The sequence below is a fragment of the Salvelinus alpinus genome, chromosome 10 (genome assembly GCF_045679555.1).
Source record: "Salvelinus alpinus chromosome 10, SLU_Salpinus.1, whole genome shotgun sequence".
Lineage (NCBI taxonomy): Eukaryota > Metazoa > Chordata > Actinopteri > Salmoniformes > Salmonidae > Salvelinus > Salvelinus alpinus.
In genome coordinates this window covers 67985527-68005217 of record NC_092095.1, presented here as the reverse complement: position 1 = coordinate 68005217, position 19691 = coordinate 67985527, and the positions used below count along the sequence as shown (strand labels likewise).

General features: G+C 46.4%; 1 protein-coding gene across 17 annotated transcripts in view; it reads left to right on the top strand.

Moving 5' to 3' along the window:
- LOC139532731 (R3H domain-containing protein 1-like) overlaps window positions 1-19691 on the top strand; it is a 56766-nt gene that overhangs the window by 22892 nt on the left and 14183 nt on the right. For 8 of the 17 annotated variants that reach the window (XM_071330680.1, XM_071330678.1, XM_071330679.1 and 5 more), the window contains exons 5-18: window positions 1043-1132; window positions 4170-4266; window positions 5269-5407; window positions 5551-5691; window positions 5892-6000; window positions 6454-6549; window positions 6681-6706; window positions 7776-7829; window positions 7951-8168; window positions 9640-9984; window positions 10804-10949; window positions 11284-11391; window positions 16817-17083; window positions 17313-17433. In XM_071330680.1, coding sequence (XP_071186781.1) covers window positions 1043-1132; window positions 4170-4266; window positions 5269-5407; window positions 5551-5691; window positions 5892-6000; window positions 6454-6549; window positions 6681-6706; window positions 7776-7829; window positions 7951-8168; window positions 9640-9984; window positions 10804-10949; window positions 11284-11391; window positions 16817-17083; window positions 17313-17433 — 1957 coding nt within the window. The remainder of the gene's footprint in view (window positions 1-1042; window positions 1133-4169; window positions 4267-5268; window positions 5408-5550; window positions 5692-5891; window positions 6001-6453; window positions 6550-6680; window positions 6707-7775; window positions 7830-7950; window positions 8169-9639; window positions 9985-10803; window positions 10950-11283; window positions 11392-16816; window positions 17084-17312; window positions 17434-19691) is intronic. The other 9 variants (XM_071330689.1, XM_071330687.1, XM_071330688.1 and 6 more) reach the window with 6 other exon arrangements.

Sequence of the window (19691 nt, the reverse complement as noted above, 5' to 3'; positions counted from 1 at the left end):
GAGGCCCTAGTGTCAGAGGGTTTGGGGTTTGTCCTTTCAGTTAAGACCTAGACAATCAGGTGAGTGGGGTTCTTTACTAATTCGTAACCTTCATTTATCAATCGAGTACAAGGGACCTGCAGACACTCTGCCCTCCGTGGAATGAGTTTGACACGTGATTTAAGTCATCCCTTTAAAACCATCCGGTGGAATGTGTTTGACACGTGATTTAAGTCATCCCTTTAAAACCATCCGGTGGAATGAGTTTGACACGTGATTTAAGTCAGCCCTTTAAAACCATCCGGTGGAATGAGTTTGACACGTGATTTAAGTCAGCCCTTTAAAACCATCCGGTGGAATGAGTTTGACGCGTGATTTAAGTCATCCCTTTAAAACCATCCGGTGGAATGAGTTTGACGCGTGATTTAAGTCATCCCTTTAAAACCATCCGGTGGAGTGAGTTTGACACGTGATTTAAGTCATCCCTTTAAAACCATCCGGTGGAATGAGTTTGACACGTGATTTGTCATCCCTTTAAAACCATCCGGTGGAGTGAGTTTGACACGTGATTTAAGTCATCCCTTTAAAACCATCCGGTGGAATGAGTTTGACACGTGATTTAAGTCAGCCCTTTAAAACCATCCGGTGGAGTGAGTTTGACGCGTGATTTAAGTCATCCCTTTAAAACCATCCGGTGGAATGAGTTTGACACGTGATTTAAGTCATCCCTTTAAAACCACCCAGACTTGTCGTGCTGCATTAGTATTATGTATCTTCTCTTGCATGATGTTCAGGCGTTTAAACTGACTTATTTATGTGTATTTACGTGTTTGCTAACCATCACGTTAGTTACATGCATGGATTGGATTTGATTCACCCAACTCATTTTGAGGTCTGAACATATTCTGTTGGTCGTGATGCTTGGTGCTTGCTGGCCTTTACGTTTTGGTTTGTATGTTTACTTGGTCAGTTCGCGTTCGTGTTTTGAAATGATCAACGCACGTCATCTAAAGTAATATATTTTGAACCGTTGTCAATATACTGTACTCTCCCTCGGTCCAAGGCCAAGGTAAAGTTAGTACGGAGCCTGGCTGTCTGTGAAGAGTCCTCTCCTCCCTTTCTAACAGCACACCAGCTGACACCAGATCCTCAGGTAAACCTTTAGACACACGCTCACATACACACACACACACACACACCTTTGGGTAAACCCCCAGACGACTTCTTCTACCCCATTAGCTGTGGCTCATTTCACAAACGTCACTCTGCCATCTCACCAGACACACACACGAGCCAGCAGCTAGAGGGCCTTGCATTTCATCCAGTCAGCACTAACTTCATCAAAACCACCAGGGTGTTCTCCACCACCAGCCGTTGTGTGTGTGTGTGTGTGTGTGTGTCTGTCTGTGTGTGAGTGTACTGTATGTGTGTGTACCTGCGGTGTGTGTGCACGTCCTGTATTACGCCCATCCATCTTGGAGAACATTGTATTTCACATGTCAGAACATGGAGACCTGTGGATTGATATAATTGAATAGTACGGTTGTCACTATGATGTTAAGCTTCCTTCAACCTATTCCTTTGTCTGTCAGCACCACTCAAACATGTCCATGGCTAGTGGTGTTTGAAGTGATATAGGTTATCTTTTTGGGAGGGGTTTGTCTTTCTATGTTAAGCTGCAATTTTTTATGCCAATTATTTCTCCTTGAGTGAAAATGTTTCCTTGGTGTAGACGAGAAAATAAATGATTCTGGTTCTCTGTAAAGATGCATTGTCCTTGCTGTGAAACCGGTTACTAGGAAACCCTGACCGTGTGTTTAAATGGATAGACTTCCTTGAACTAGTGTGAGATTTAACCCCCTCCTTCTCTGAGTTCTATTCAGTCCTCTTTCACTCTTATCTTTCTCTTCTTCCTCCCTCTTTTTCTCATCTTTCTCTTCCTCTCTCTTTTGCCCTCTCTCCACGTGCCCTCCCTTCCTCACATCTCTCTTTGATGCTTTTCTGTAGCAACGTTAGTTATTTTTGTTAACCTGTTGTGCTGTATCACTACAGCAAAGCCTCCCTGAGAGGCAGAGTATATATAACCTTTAGTTACTGGCCCAACGCTCTAACCACTAGGCTACCATTTTATATCACTAATGGAAACATTACATCTCCCTTCCAGAAACCACTGGCTCCCAACTTCTTTACCTAGTTGCCTCTATCCTGAAGTGGTATTTCATTTAAGCTTCTTGCAGCCAGCACTCTGAATCTGCGTTCCAAATGGCACCCTATTCCCTATGGGCCCTGGTCAAAAGTAGTGCCCTATATGGGGAATAGGGTGTCATTTAGGTCGCAGGCTGAGTTTCAGTGTGCTGCTCAGCTTTTAGCTCCTCTCTGCCTTTTTGTACTAGTGTTGAATAGTGAATCAGAGCAGGGAATGAAGCACAGCAGAGATTAAGATGAATAGCGGGGTTAAACCAAAGTCAAGGCTGGGATGCTGAGAAGACCTTGAAACACACAGAACTGGAATGATTGGAATGTACATTTTCATTCAAGTGAGTACTGTCAAATGGTTGTAATATTCTCCATGCTCGCTAAGCCTTAGACATTTAACAATTCATATTTTAGTAATTTAGCAGACTCTTATCCAGAGCGACTTCCAGGCACAATTAGAGTTAGGGCAAGGGCACATCAACATATTTTTCACCTAGTCAGCTCAGGGATTCGAACCAGCGACCTTTCGATTACTGGCCCAACGCTCTTAGCCACTAGGCTACCTGCCACCATTATAAAATATAATCATTTAAGCGAGTGTCAAATGGCTGTGATATGAGGGGCTTCCCCCCCCCCCATTCTAGTCATTTTATTTCTATGCTTGTCTTGCAACAAGTCTTCCAAAGGGAGTTCTTTCATCTGGTACAATAAAGGCAATGATGGATGTGAAGGTGTGGAAGATAGGACAGGCTTTCTATTGATGGATGTGAAGGTGTGGAAACTAGGACAGGCTTTCTATTGATGGATGTGAAGGTGTGGAAACTAGGACAGGCTTTCTATTGATGGATGTGAAGGTGTGGAAACTAGGACAGGCTTTCTATTGATGGATGTGAAGGTGTGGAAACTAGGACAGGCTTTCTATTGATGGATGTGAAGGTGTGGAAACTAGGACAGGCTTTCTATTGATGGATGTGAAGGTGTGGAAGATAGGACAGGCTTTCTATTGATGATGTGAAGGTGTGGAAGATAGGACAGGCTTTCTATTGATGATGTGAAGGTGTGGAAGATAGGACAGGCTTTCTATTGATGGATGTGAAGGTGTGGAAACTAGGACAGGCTTTCTATTGATGGATGTGAAGGTGTGGAAACTAGGACAGGCTTTCTATTGATGGATGTGAAGGTGTGGAAACTAGGACAGGCTTTCTATTGATGGATGTGAAGGTGTGGAAACTAGGACAGGCTTTCTATTGATGGATGTGAAGGTGTGGAAACTAGGACAGGCTTTCTATTGATGGATGTGAAGGTGTGGAAACTAGGACAGGCTTTCTATTGATGGATGTGAAGGTGTGGAAACTAGGACAGGCTTTCTATTGATGGATGTGAAGGTGTGGAAGATGAGACAGGCTTTCTATTGAATGTATTCTCTTCCCCCTACATAGAGCAGATCTATATTTGACTCTCAGTATTCACTCCTCTGTAGGTCCATGTACTGTTAGTGTTTGTTTAGTCACATCATTGTAATGTCAAAAGGATGTATGATTTTCAGGTGTTTAATGACTAAATAAACCGCTGTTGTGATGTAATTGCTGAGGTGATTATGGTCCGTAGAGGAGGAAGGTTTATCACTCGGCGCAGCACAGGGTTTTAGATGTTATTTGAAAGGACAACGGAGCTCTCGTAGTACATCAGATGTTTTTTAAATGAGGTCGGTCGGCAGATACTTGTTTGCACAAGCTAAACAAGCTAAACATGTAAAACCCTTAAATATTTTTTTAATTAACTGCCAACCAAGTGTGCGATTGTGAGGATAATTAGATGCAGATTCTTAATGTGACATGCTAATTAATTCTGTCTGTATTTTCATTTTAGTGTACTTCTCATATGGCACCCTATTCCCTATGTAGTGCACTACTTTTGACCAGGGCCCATAGGGAATAGGCTGCCAGTAGCTACCACTGAAGTTTTTATTTCTTACTCTTCAAATTCACATCCAGATATCCCAGTCCTTTGATAAGGAGGAGCTGTCTGCCAAGGAGGAGAAAGAGAAGGTGGAGAAACCAGAGAAGATGCCCAGGAAAATGCTCTCAAGAGGTGTGTGGGTGTGGGAGAGTTGGCGGAGAGGTTCATTGTTATCTTTGTGTTGTAAATAGTGAGAGAGAATATAATGGCCATCCCTGCCTTCACAGACAGACAGGCACGGTTGTGTTTGTATGTTACAATACAAGACCTTGGAGACATGTTGTGAGCTTTAGTCTAGAGAACTAATGAACTGATTCCGGAACATGGAGCTCTCTGAGAAATCTAATATAGAATCCTAGGAGACTATGGGTGCTTTCGTAAATTCACTCTGGCTATCTACTCTGCTTTCAGAGCACTCAGTGTGAGTGTGCCAGAGCGCACAATAACCAATTTTAATTTACGCACGCGCAACACCCATTGAATATGAATATAATATTGAATATGACCGGTGTCAGTAAATGGAGAAAATGATGTAATGAAATTGTTGCCAGCAGTGCATTCGGAAAGTATTTAGACCCCTTGACTTTTTACCACATTTTGTTACGTTACAGCCTTATTCTAAAATGTATTAAATAATTTTTTTCCCTCATCAATCTACACACAATACCCCATAATGACAAAGCAAAAACAGTTTTTTATCAATTTTTGCAAATGTATTAAACTGATATCACAGTTACATAAGTATTCAGACCCTTTACTCAGTACTTTGAAGCACCTTTGGCAACGATTAGAGCATCGAGTCTTCTTGTATGACGCTACAAGCTTGGCACATCTGTATTTGGGGAGTTTCTCCCATTCTTCTCTGCAGATCCTCTCAAGCTCTGTCAGGTTCGACGGGGCGCGTCGCTGCACAGCTATTTTCAGGTCTCTCCAGAGATGTTCGATCGGGTTCAAGTCCGGGCTCTGGTTGGGCCACTCAAGAACATTGAGACTTGTCCCGAAGCCACTCCTGTGTTGTCTTGGCTGTGTGCTTAGTGTCACTCCAGAGTGAATTTACGAACACACCCCATAGTCCACAGAGATGTGTTGTGTATAGAGCACCATTACCAGAATGATTGGTCCTCTTGTGTCTAGATTCCAGCCAGGACTACACAGACTCTACTGGAATAGACCTGCATGAGTTCCTGGTCAACACCCTTAAGAACAACCCCAGAGACAGAATGATGCTGTTGAAGTTGGAGCAGGACATTCTGGATTTTATCAGTAATAATGAGTAAGTTATTTAATTAATACATTTATTGATTGATTTCATGTATTTTATTCATTTATAGTTAATGCAATTTTATTTAAATTCAATTCTATAGTTGTATTATTTTAGCCTTTCAGTAAAGCTCATTCAGCTCTCGTGTTTCCTAGAAGCCAGAAGAGGAAGTTCCCTCCCATGACGTCGTACCATAGAATGCTGCTACACCGAGTGGCTGCCTACTTTGGCATGGATCACAATGTTGACCCCACCGGGAAGTCTGTCATCATCAACAAAACTAGCAATACAAGAATGTATGTTTTTCATTTGGTACCAGTCAGTTTTAAAACATTTTATAATACATTATTTTCAGGATTTATACTGAACCACAATAATACATTTTATTAGATTCTATGAAGCTTAAATACATCAAATTGCTTTGAAAGTATGTATTTGGTGTAGATTTTTTCCCCCACGCTTCTAAACTTCCACCAATGTAAATTCTCTTCCACAGACCAGATCAAAAATTCTCAGAACACATAAAAGACGACAAAACAGACGATTTCCAAAAACGCTACATTCTCAAAAGAGACAACGCCAGCTTCGACCGGGAAGACGGCATGGTAGGCGGTTTCTGTTCCAATCAACAGAAGTAAAGTATATAGGGAATAGTGTGCCATTTGGGATGCATTCTCAGCGATGTGTCTTTGAGAGGGTGAAAATCTGGTGCTGCTGTTCCAGCTGCTGGCTAGGCTAAGCTGTGCGGAAGCTGCTGGCTAGGCTAAGCTGTGCTGAAGCTGCTGGCTAGGCTAAGCTGTGCGGAAGCTGCTGGCTAGGCTAAGCTGTGCGGAAGCTGCTGGCGCTAGGCTAAGCTGTGCGGAAGCTGCTGGCTAGGCTAAGCTGTGCGGAAGCTGCTGGCTAGGCTAAGCTGTGCGGAAGGGGCTGGCTAGGCTAAGCTGTGCGGAAGCTGCTGGCTAGGCTAGGCTGTGCGGAAGCTGCTGGCTAGGCTAAGCTGTGCGGAAGCTGCTGGCTAGGCTGTGCGGAAGCTGCTGGCTAAGTTGTGCATGTGCTTGCAGATACGAATGCGCCTGAAAGACGACAGGAGAAGCAAATCTATCGAGGAGAGAGAGGAGGACTATCAGAGAGCCAGGGACAGGATATTTGCACCAGATGTGAGATTTTGGCTAATCAATTTAGATTAATGATGCATTTGTGTTTATTTTGAAGTAAAATATGGATAGGCTTTATGGACTGTAAATGACATGTAAGTAAGATATTCATATGGATGTATTTTTTTCCACAGGGAGATCATTTCCATCTAGATGGAAGGTAAATATCATTCACATATCTGTCTAATTTGACACTGGTTGGTCCAACATGGACGGTTTGTCTGGTTGGTCCAACATGGATGTTTTGACTAGTTGGTCCAACGTGGACGTTTTGACTGGTTGGTCCAACGTGGACGTTTTGACTGGTTGGTCCAACGTGGACGTTTTGACTGGTTGGTCCAACGTGGACGTTTTGACTGGTTGGTCCAACGTGGACGTTTTGACTGGTTGGTCCAACGTGGACGGTTTGACTGGTTGGTCCAACGTGGACGTTTTGACTGGTTGGTCCAACGTGGACGTTTTGACTGGTTGGTCCAACGTGGACGTTTTGACTGGTTGGTCCAACGTGGACGTTTTGACTGGTTGGTCCAACGTGGACGTTTTGACTGGTTGGTCCAACGTGGACGTTTTGACTGGTTGGTCCAACGTGGACGTTTTGACTGGTTGGTCCAACGTGGACGTTTTGACTGGTTGGTCCAACGTGGACGTTTTGACTGGTTGGTCCAACGTGGACGTTTTGACTGGTTGGTCCAACGTGGACGGTTTGACTGGTTGGTCCAACGTGGACGGTTTGACTGGTTGGTCCAACGTGGACGGTTTGACTGGTTGGTCCAACGTGGACGGTTTGACTGGTTGGTCCAACGTGGACGGTTTGACTGGTTGGTCCAACGTGGACGGTTTGACTGGTTGGTCCAACGTGGACGGTTTGACTGGTTGGTCCAACGTGGACGGTTTGACTGGTTGGTCCAACGTGGACGGTTTGACTGGTTGGTCCAACGTGGACGGTTTGACTGGTTGGTCCAACGTGGACGGTTTGACTGGTTGGTCCAACGTGGACGTTTTGACTGGTTGGTCCAACGTGGACGGTTTGACTGGTTGGTCCAACGTGGACGGTTTGACTGGTTGGTCCAACGTGGACGGTTTGACTGGTTGGTCCAACGTGGACGGTTTGACTGGTTGGTCCAACGTGGACGGTTTGACTGGTTGGTCCAACGTGGACGGTTTGACTGGTTGGTCCAACGTGGATTTGATACCCTTTGATAATGTTGCATGGTCATCTCCCCATGCAGGAGCCCTGATGAAGAGGCTTGTATCAGCACACAACAGAGACGGCAACTCTTCAGGTACTTCCTTTCTGTCACAGATCTCTCTCCTCTCACTCACACACACACACACACACACACACACACACACACACACACACATATATATCTCCATCCATCCATCCATACCTTGTTTCCTCAGACTAGGGGACGGGCGATCAGCCAGCAGTAGACAGAGCAGCTCTGAGAATGACCCCAAGAACTGTGATGCCCGGCCGTGGAGCAGCACTGATTCAGACAGTTCCAACCGTAACCTGAGGCCCACCATGACCAAGGCCAGCAGCTTCAGCAGCATCTCTGTCCTCATCAGAGGAGACAGCTCAGCCAGCAGCAAGAGCACCGGACGCCTCTCCAAAACAGGCAAGTAATAGGGGGAGGGTGGGGGGGGGGGGGGGGGGCACTGGCTCATGCACACGTAATCAAAAGCACGTGCGACGTATCGTGTCCAGTCTGCTTTGTTCCACAGCACAGTGAAGCACCTGTTTTTAAGACATTGTGATGTCACTGACGTACAAGCTGAATTTCTCCTCTGAATTCTTTGTCAAATGAAGAAAAATGTGTTCTGTGTCCATGACTACTTGGTGGTAACTGATTTTCCCCAAGTGTGGTCAGTCACCCCTAGACAATGTGATACACTAGTTTCTGACTGACATGAGTTGAAATTGGTCCTTCACTGTGTGTCTGTGTGCACCATCCCTGTTTAATACAGGCATACTGGGGGAATGGAGACCCAGTTTTCTTTGTTTATCCTGTTTTGGTTCCTCCTCCGTTCCTTGTCTTTTCGATCATGTTTTTTGTTGTTGTTGTTGCCGCCTCTGTTCTAGAGGCTTTTCTTTTTGGTTTCATGTGATTCCATTTCCACAGTGCACTGACTGCGCCAGACAGACAGCTTTTTGCTTGAGTTTTTTCTTTAACATTGTTTACGAAGATGGGGCTCACTTTGTGCAGCACAAACATCTGCTCTGCTCCTACTGGGAAGCCATTTTGTGTTCCTGTTAGCTCTGTCCTGTGGCTCATCTCTTCTGTATGCAGTGCATGTCATCTTTTTGGTTCTTTGGCATCATTTAGCATCTTTGGTTTTAGCATTTTTGGTTTTAGCTTTTTTCTAATTTTGTTATAGTATCCCCAATTTCTTTAAGTGCTGGTGGTTTAGTTTGTGTAGAAAACATGAAGAATGATGGCCATCACAATTCTGAATTCATTGGCTTTTACTGTTGGCAAGACGGAGAGACGTGTTTCACACCTCTCCAGTAATACGTCCAGAGAGACCAAACTTGAGCCCAGTTTTCCTCTTTTGTCTGTCCAGATTTCAAAGCTCCTGGTGGCTTTGCTTTTGACATCAAATATCGGAGGTTTGCGTACGTGCCAGAAGACGAACTTTGACGTTCTAAACCAGGAAAATGTGTCTGTGGTTGCATTACTGACAAACTAATAACATGTTTGTGGTTATACTCTTTAAGATGTGGACCACTTAAAATTACACTTGATTTGGGCTCACGCAAGATGCCCACAGAGGGACAAATATCACCTATAGCCAATGAATTCACTCACCGTGTGTCCCACTTTTGAATGGACCAGTGGCTATTCTGCTTCTACCCCTGTTACCGCAGAAGTGACCAATAGCTGTCCTCCTTGTACCCCTGCCCAGAGGCTGGCTGTGCATGTGTTACAAGCCACTGCCTCTATTTTTACTTTTTATTTCACCTTTTATTTAACTAGGCAAGTCAGTTAAGAACAAATTCTTATTTACAATGCCGGTTAAACTATAGGACGTCTTTCGTGGTCCTCTCTGTAGGACGTTTAGTGATCTTTTCATCCCTCCCTCCTCTAGGTTCTGAGTCTTCTAATAGTGTAGGGTCTTCTACGAGTTCCATCTCTCGCCCCCAAGTCCTCCACCTGCCTCTCCCTGTCCCAGCTGCTCTAACCCAGGCAGCCGGCCCTGTCGGTGGCCCCAGCACGGTGCAACCTACACCTTCCTCCTCTGCGTCCTCCGCTGCCACGGCCCCCAGCAGTAGTAGAACTTCTGTACACTGTGATCGGGGCAGCAGGAATGGCCCGGCGCCTGCATCCGGCCCAGCGCCAACCCAGGCAACTGCTAATGCTACTAGTTACTATTTCCTTCCCCCGGAAGCCACAGGGATACCGCCTGGCAGTATACTGGTCAACCCACACACAGGTTGGTATCTTCTGATCAGGGTTGGTCCTCATCCCTCAGTTCATATAGGCTGGATTGGCCTGTCTCTGTGTGCTGTCTTTAAATAGGCTGGATTGGCCTGTCTCTGTCTGCTGTCTTTAAATAGGCTGGATTGGCCTGTCTCTGTGTGCTGTCTTTATTTTGGGTTTGATGTGATGGTTGGTTTTGATCATAGTTCTTGTAAAACAAACTTCTTATTCAGTCTATTAGTCTGTCTGCTCTTCTCTTAGACTGTTGCTGAAACTTCCACAAACTACATATGTTGGGTCAAATATGTATCAAAGCCTTTCCAGATTGAATGAATGGACTAAGGGAGTTGGTAAACTGTGTATATATTCGTGGTTTAGTCATTATTCAGGATACATCTTAGTATAGCATAACTCCTATTGACTAAATTATACTCAAATGTCCTATAGCCTCTACTGCAGGGCTGTCCAACCCTCTTCCTGGAGATCTACTGTCCTGTAGGTTTTCAGTCCAACCCTCTTCCTGGAGATCTACTGTCCTGTAGGTTTTCAGTCCAACCCTCTTCCTGGAGATCTACTGTCCTGTAGGTTTTCAGTCCAACCCTCTTCCTGGAGATCTACTGTCCTGTAGGTTTTCAGTCCAACCCTCTTCCTGGAGATCTACCGTCCTGTAAGTTTTCAGTCCTCTTCCAGGAAGAGGGTTGGACTGAAAACCCACAGGACAGTAGATCTCCACGAAGATGGTTGGACTGAAAACCCACAGGACAGTAGATCTCCAGGAAGAGGGTTGGGCAGCCCTGGTCTACAGTCTAAGTTTGTTGTTCCCCACCTGCAGGCCAACCCTTTGTAAACCCTGACGGCAGTGCTGTGATCTACAACCCCTCGATGACCTCACAGCAAAGTGGGAGGAGCCAGCAGCCCTTGGCCCCTCCCCTACTGCCCCCTGCCCCGCACCAGCCAGCCAATCACGTCCTCTCCCAGGTCAGTCAATGAGTCGACAGCCCATGTATCCCTTCTTTCTCCAGAAAGCCCATTCACTCCCTGCATGCAGTCATTTCTTTACTCTACCTGTTCTCAATTAATATAGTAGATTAGAATCCATCATTCTTTAATTGATGCCTCCTAATTTCCCAGAGAACATTCATCATCTACGAGCTAGGGCTGAGTGAATTATCTAGATATCAATCAGGTTCAATTCATTGTGCTATTAATCAGCCAGCTCTAGTTCCTCCTATTCAATCACCTCTGACTTCTTAACCTAATGGAGGTCTCTCTCCTCTCTTTCCCTCTGTTCTGTCCTTTTCTCCTCCTTCAGCCGGTTTGGCATCTCCAGCCCTCTGCTCCACAGCCGATCCAGTACTCAACCATCTCTTACCCTCCTCCTCAGTTCCTGCCACTCTCCTCTAACCAACAATACACTTTGGTACCTATCAATCCTCTCTCTCCTCTCCTCCCCTCTATCTCCCACCTGTGTTTCTGTCCAGTTGCCTCTTCAGCACCTTGTCATTTAATTAGGTGGTCTTTTATAAGACATGGACATTACGTTACGTGTGTTAATTCCAGAAGTTTATATTTTTATACAGAATCTTTGATGTAATGTATGATGGAAAGACATCTTTATCTGGGATGACTTTGTGATTGAAGAAGTGTTCAGCAGGATCCTGGATCATGTTCATTAGGCAGAAGACATTTGAAACCAGCAGTTTGCCCAATGGGAACCCAGAATCTTGTTTTCTGTTGCAAAATGTCTTGCAACTGAGTGCTTGTTGAACATGACCCTGTTTGCCCTATGACCCAGTGAGGTTGAACATGACCCTGTTTGCCCTATGACCCAGTTAGGTGGAACATGACCCTGTTTGCCCTATGACCCAGTTAGCTTGAACATGACCCTGTTTTCCCTATGACCCAGTTAGGTTGAACATGACCCTGTTAGCCCTATGACCCAGTTAGGTTGAACATGACCCTGTTTGCCCTATGACCCAGTTAGGTGGAACATGACCCTGTTAGCCCTATGACCCGGTTAGGTAGAACATGACCCTGTTAGCCTTATGACCCAGTTAGGTGGAACATGACCCTGTTAGCCCTATGACCCAGTTAGGTTGAACATGACCCTGTTAGCCCTATGACCCAGTTAGGTTGAACATGACCCTGTTTGCCCTATGACCCAGTTAGGTGGAACATGACCCTGTTAGCCCTATGACCCGGTTAGGTAGAACATGACCCTGTTTGCCCTATGACCCAGTTAGGTAGAACATGACCTTGTTTGCCCTATGACCCAGTTAGGTGGAACATGACCCTGTTAGGTAGAACATGACCCTGTTTGCCCTATGACCCGGTTAGGTAGAACATGACCCTGTTTGCCCTATGACCCAGTTAGGTAGAACATGACCTTGTTTGCCCTATGACCCAGTTAGGTAGAACATGACCTTGTTTGCCCTATGACCCAGTAAGGCCTATGACCCGGTTAGGTTGAACATGGCCCAGTTAGGTTGAACATGGCCCAGTTAGGTTGAACATGACCCTGTTTGCCCTATGACCTGGTTAGGTAGAACATGACCCTGTTTGCCCTATGACCCAGTGAGGTTGAACATGGCCCAGTTAGGTTGAACATGACCCTGTTTGCCCTATGACCTGGTTAGGTAGAACATGACCTTGTTTGCCCTATGACCCAGTTAGGTAGAACATGACCTTGTTTGCCCTATGACCCAGTAAGGCCTATGACCCGGTTAGGTTGAACATGGCCCAGTTAGGTTGAACATGGCCCAGTTAGGTTGAACATGACCCTGTTTGCCCTATGACCTGGTTAGGTAGAACATGACCCTGTTTGCCCTATGACCCAGTGAGGTTGAACATGGCCCAGTTAGGTTGAACATGACCCAGTTAGGTTGAACATGGCCCAGTTAGGTTGAACATGGCCCAGTTAGGTTGAACATGGCCCAGTTAGGTTGAACATGATCCTGTTAGCCCTATGACCCTGTTAGCCCTGTGACCGTTAGGTTGAACATGACCCTGTTAGCCCTGTGACCGTTAGGTTGAACATGACCCTGTTAGCCCTGTGACCGTTAGGTAGAACATGACCCTGTTAGCCCTGTGACCCTGTTAGGTTGAACATGACCCTGTTAGCCCTGTGACCGTTAGGTTGAACATGACCCTGTTAGCCCTGTGACCGTTAGGTTGAACATGACCCTGTTAGCCCTGTGACCGTTAGGTAGAACATGACCCTGTTAGCCCTGTGACCCTGTTAGGTAGAACATGACCCTGTTAGCCCTGTGACCGTTAGGTTGAACATGACCCTGTTAGCCCTGTGACCGTTAGGTTGAACATGACCCTGTTAGCCCTGTGACCGTTAGGTTGAACATGACCCTGTTAGCCCTGTGACCGTTAGGTAGAACATGACCCTGTTAGCCCTGTGACCGTTAGGTAGAACATGACCCTGTTAGCCCTGTGACCCTGTTAGGTAGAACATGACCCTGTTAGCCCTGTGACTGTTAGGTTGAACATGACCCTGTTTGCCCTGTGACCGTTAGGTAGAACATGACTCTGTTAGCTCCCGAGTGGCGCAGCGGTCTAAGGCACTGCATTTCAGTGCTAGAGGTGTCACTACAGACCCTGGTTCGATCCTTGGTTCGATCCCGGGCTGTATCACATCCGGCCGTGATCGGGAGTCCCATAGGGCGGCACACAATTGGCCCAGCGTCGCCAGGTTAGGGGAGGGTTTGGCCGGGGGTAGGCCGTCATTGTAAAATAAGAATTTGTTCTTAACTGACTTGCTTAGTAAAATAAAGGTTAGATAAAACAGCCCTATTACCCTGTTAGGTGGACTAGATCAGGCTGCATTCTGTTAGGTAGACTAGATCAGGCTGCATTCTGTTAGGTAGACTAGATCAGGCTGCATTCTGTTAGGTAGACTAGATCAGGCTGCATTCTGTTAGGTAGACTAGATCAGGCTGCATTCTGTTAGGTAGACTAGATCAGGCTGCATTCTGTTAGGTGGACTAGATCAGGCTGCATTCTGTTAGGTGGACTAGATCAGGCTGCATTCTGTTAGGTGGACTAGATCAGGCTGCATTCTGTTAGGTGGACTAGATCAGGCTGCATTCTGTTAGGTAGACTAGATCAGGCTGCATTCTGTTAGGTAGACTAGATCATGTTAGGTAGACTAGATCAGGCTGCATTCTGTTAGGTAGACTAGATCAGGCTGCATTCTGTTAGGTAGACTAGATCAGGCTGCATTCTGTTAGGTAGACTAGATCAGGCTGCATTCTGTTAGGTCGACTAGATCAGGCTGCATTCTGTTAGGTCGACTAGATCAGGCTGCATTCTGTTAGGGAGACTAGATCAGGCTGCATTCTGTTAGGTAGACTAGATCAGGCTGCATTCTGTTAGGTAGACTAGATCAGGCTGCATTCTGTTAGGTAGACTAGATCAGGCTGCATTCTGTTAGACTAGATCAGGCTGCATTCTGTTAGGTAGACTAGATCAGGCTGCATTCTGTTAGGTAGACTAGATCAGGCTGCATTCTGTTAGACTAGATCAGGCTGCATTCTGTTAGGTGGACTAGATCAGGCTGCATTCTGTTAGGTAGACTAGATCAGGCTGCATTCTGTTAGACTAGATCAGGCTGCATTCTGTTAGACTAGATCAGGCTGCATTCTGTTAGGTAGACTAGATCAGGCTGCATTCTGTTAGGTGGACTAGATCAGGCTGCATTCTGTTAGGTAGACTAGATCAGGCTGCATTCTGTTAGGTAGACTAGGTCAGGCTGCATTCTGTTAGGTAGACTAGATCAGGCTGCATTCTGTTAGGTAGACTAGATCAGGCTGCATTCTGTTAGGGAGACTAGATCAGGCTGCATTCTGTTAGGTAGACTAGATCAGGCTGCATTCTGTTAGGTCGACTAGATCAGGCTGCATTCTGTTAGGTCGACTAGATCAGGCTGCATTCTGTTAGGGAGACTAGATCAGGCTGCATTCTGTTAGGTAGACTAGATCAGGCTGCATTCTGTTAGACTAGATCAGGCTGCATTCTGTTAGACTAGATCAGGCTGCATTCTGTTAGGTGGACTAGATCAGGCTGCATTCTGTTAGGTAGACTAGATCAGGCTGCATTCTGTTAGGTAGACTAGATCAGGCTGCATTCTGTTAGGTAGACTAGATCAGGCTGCATTTTGTTAGGTAGACTAGATCAGGCTGCATTTTGTTAGGTGGACTAGATCAGGCTGCATTCTGTTAGGTGGACTAGATCAGGCTGCATTCTGTTAGGTGGACTAGATCAGGCTGCATTCTGTTAGGTGGACTAGATCAGGCTGCATTCTGTTAGGTAGACTAGATCAGGCTGCATTCTGTTAGGTAGACTAGATCAGGCTGCATTCTGTTAGGTGGACTAGATCAGGCTGCATTCTGTTAGGTGGACTAGATCAGGCTGCATTCTGTTAGGTGGACTAGATCAGGCTGCATTCTGTTAGGTAGACTAGATCAGGCTGCATTCTGTTAGGTAGACTAGATCAGGCTGCATTCTGTTAGGTAGACTAGATCAGGCTGCATTCTGTTAGGTAGACTAGATCAGGCTGCATTCTGTTAGGTAGACTAGATCAGGCTGCATTCTGTTAGGTGGACTAGATCAGGCTGCATTCTGTTAGGTGGACTAGATCAGGCTGCATTCTGTTAGGTAGACTAGATCAGGCTGCATTCTGTTAGGTAGACTAGATCAGGCTGCATTCTGTTAGGTAGACTAGATCAGGCTGCATTTTGTTAGGTAGACTAGATCAGGCTGCATTCTGTTAGGTGGACTAGATCAGGCTGCATTCTGTTAGGTGGACTAGATCAGGCTGCATTCTGTTAGGGAGACTAGATCAGGCTGCATTCTGTTAGGGAGACTAGATCAGGCTGCATTCTGTTAGGGAGACTAGATCAGGCTGCATTCTGTTAGGTGGACTAGATCAGGCTGCATTCTGTTAGGGAGACTAGATCAGGCTGCATTCTGTTAGGGAGACTAGATCAGGCTGCATTCTGTTAGGTGGACTAGATCAGGCTGCATTCTGTTAGGTGGACTAGATCAGGCTGCATTCTGTTAGGTGGACTAGATCAGGCTGCATTCTGTTAGGGAGACTAGATCAGGCTGCATTCTGTTAGGTAGACTAGATCAGGCTGCATTCTGTTAGGTAGACTAGATCAGGCTGCATTCTGTTAGGTAGACTAGATCAGGCTGCATTCTGTTAGGTAGACTAGATCAGGCTGCATTCTGTTAGGTAGACTAGATCAGGCTGCATTCTGTTAGGTAGACTAGATCAGGCTGCATTCTGTTAGGTAGACTAGATCAGGCTGCATTCTGTTAGGTAGACTAGATCAGGCTGCATTCTGTTGTCCTCCTTTCCTGACCTGCTTTCACCCAACACATCCCTCTATGACTGATTTTAAAGCACTGAAACGGTTTTTAATCATAAATTCAATACCAGATGTTGAATAATCCATGAGCAGATACGCTAAACTTCCAATTTACTGCCACTGAACAGCTTGTCATAGATGACCTAGACTGAGGTAGCCTACTCTGCTGCTATAAATACCCAGTTTGGGTTCCCTGGGTGGTGTTCGGCATCAAACGGTAGAAAACTGACTGAAACAGGGAGAGACTACTAGAACTTGTCTCCAATAAGACACATTCATTTTCTGTTTCAAAATGTTTTGCTACGGTGTGTCCTAATAAATATGACCCTAATAATTTCGGCCCTGGTCTTGATGCACATTGCCTCTGGCCCTGTCTGTTGATTGATTGGATTTGACCATTTTAAAGGACATTAGACAGTACATACATTTGAAACATATGTTTTCAGCATTATTCTCTCCCCACAGCAAGAAGGGCTGGCTGCCCAGTTCAGCCACATGAGTGTGGTGCGCCAGGCGTCCAGCGACGGCACTAACGACGGCCCCCACCCTGCCATGTACCCTTCGGGCCCTGTGGTGCTCCAGGGCCCCCTGCAGCACCAGCAGACTGGCTACATGGTGGCCCCTCCAGGGCCCCCTGTGGTGGGACAAACCCAGGCCTACCCCGGCCCTGCACACCCTATGAGCCAGCCGGTCATGCAGCAACAGGGCTACATGCCACAGCAGGTACAACAGGTACAGTACAGTCACATGGTCAGTCAACACACCATCTCATGGCATCGTCTACTTCAACTACCTACTTGTTGGTCTCAGTCTCCTTCAGTAATAGTCAATGATATTATCCACCAGATTATCCAGATATGATCACAATCTAGATTGACCTCAGATCCTCTTTGAGGAAAGTGCTCAGAATCCAAGGTGACCAGAGAAACTCTGTCTGCTTGTTGTCCTTCCTCTCCTGTAGATGCACACATGTTACTGTGCTCCAGCCCAGGACCCCCACTCCCACTCCAACCAGCACTATCGCCCTGTCAGCCCCGTGCACTACACCAGCCCCCAGAACCAGCCTCTACCCCAGCAGCCAGGTAAACACACACACTGATATCTCTCTGTGTTTGTCTTGATTAACTGAGCTGTCTCCCAGTGAGCTGCAGTCTGCTTGCTGAGTGTGTATTCTGTTTCTCTGCACCCTGGGGGGGACACCATTGTTATCTACAGCCTCCTCAACACAGCTCCGTTTTACTGGTTGTTAGCTACAGCCTCCTGAACACAGCTCTGTTTTACTGGTTGTTATCTACAGCCTCCTGCCTCAACACAGCTCTGTTTTACTGGTTGTTAGCTACAGCCTCCTCAACACAGCTCCGTTTTACTGGTTGTTATCTACAGCCTCCTCAACACAGCTCCGTTTTACTGGTTGTTAGCTACAGCCTCCTGAACACAGCTCTGTTTTACTGGTTGTTATCTACAGCCTCCTGCCTCAACACAGCTCTGTTTTACTGGTTGTTAGCTACAGCCTCCTCAACACAGCTCCGTTTTACTGGTTGTTAGCTACAGCCTCCTCAACACAGCTCCGTTTTACTGGTTGTTAGCTACAGCCTCCTCAACACAGCTCCGTTTTACTGGTTGTTAGCTACAGCCTCCTCAACACAGCTCTGTTTTACTGGTTGTTATCTACAGCCTCCTGCCTCCTGAACACAGCTCTGTTTTACTGGTTGTTAGCTACAGCCTCCTGCCTCAACACAGCTCTGTTTTACTGGTTGTTAGCTACAGCCTCCTCAACACAGCTCCGTTTTACTGGTTGTTAGCTACAGCCTCCTCAACACAGCTCCGTTTTACTGGTTGTTAGCTACAGCCTCCTGCCTCCTCAACACAGCTCTGTTTTACTGGTTGTTAGCTACAGCCTCCTGCCTCAACACAGCTCCGTTTTACTGGTTGTTAGCTACAGCCTCCTGCCTCAACACAACTCCGTTTTACTGGTTGTTAGCTACAGCCTCCTTCCTCAACACAGCTCTGTTTTACTGGTTGTTAGCTGCAGCCTCCTGCCTCCTCAACACAGCTCTGTTTTACTGGTTGTTAGCTACAGCCTCCTGCCTCCTCAACACAGCTCTGTTTTACTGGTTGTTAGCTACAGCCTCCTGCCTCAACACAGCTCTGTTTTACTGGTTGTTAGCTACAGCCTCCTGCCTCAACACAGCTCTGTTTTACTGGTTGTTAGCTACAGCCTCCTGCCTCCTCAACACAGCTCTGTTTTACTGGTTGTTAGCTACAGCCTCCTGCCTCCTCAACACAGCTCTGTTTTACTGGTTGTTAGCTACAGCCTCCTCAACACAGCTCTGTTTTACTGGTTGTTAGCTACAGCCTCCTGCCTCCTCAACACAGCTCTGTTTTACTGGTTGTTAGCTACAGCCTCCTGCCTCAACACAGCTCTGTTTTACTGGTTGTTAGCTACAGCCTCCTGCCTCAACACAGCTCCGTTTTACTGGTTGTTAGCTACAGCCTCCTGCCTCAACACAGCTCTGTTTTACTGGTTGTTAGCTACAGCCTCCTGCCTCCTCACCACAGCTCTGTTTTACTGGTTGTTAGCTACAGCCTCCTGCCTCCTCACCACAGCTCTGTTTTACTGGTTGTTAGCTACAGCCTCCTGCCTCAACACAGCTCCGTTTTACTGGTTGTTAGCTACAGCCTCCTGCCTCAACACAGCTCTGTTTTACTGGTTGTTAGCTACAGCCTCCTGCCTCCTCACCACAGCTGTTTTACTGGTTGTCTCCTGCTGAACGCAGCACTGTGGCCATTTACTGGCTTTAATGTGGAGGAATGCTACTCTATCGTCTGTCTGGGGAATTAGGAGGCATCTCTTGGGGCTGAGCAGAGGAACAAATTAGGCTAAATACTGTTAGTCTACTAGTGCATAAACAGTGGAATATCTAGCCACAGTGAAAATAATGACTGTTTCCAAACCACTTGCATAAGGAAGTTGCTTCTGCAATGAAACAGTTTTGCTGAAGGCTTCAGAATAAATTATGCTTGTGGGAATTGAACCTACAACCTCACCACACTCTTAACTCAGCCACACTAGACCACCGAGGTGTTGGCGATGGGAAAACCTGGAGTCTGGACTGGAACACAGAGGTGTTGGTGATGAAGACCAGGAGTCTGGACTGGAGCACAGATGTGTTGGTGATGAAGACCAGGAGTCTGGACTGGATCACAGAGGTGTTGGTGATGAAGACCAGGAGTCTGGACTGGAACACAGAGGTGTTGGTGATGAAGACCAGGAGTCTGGACTGGAACACAGAGGTGTTGGTGATGAAGACCAGGAGTCTGGACTGGAACACAGAGGTGT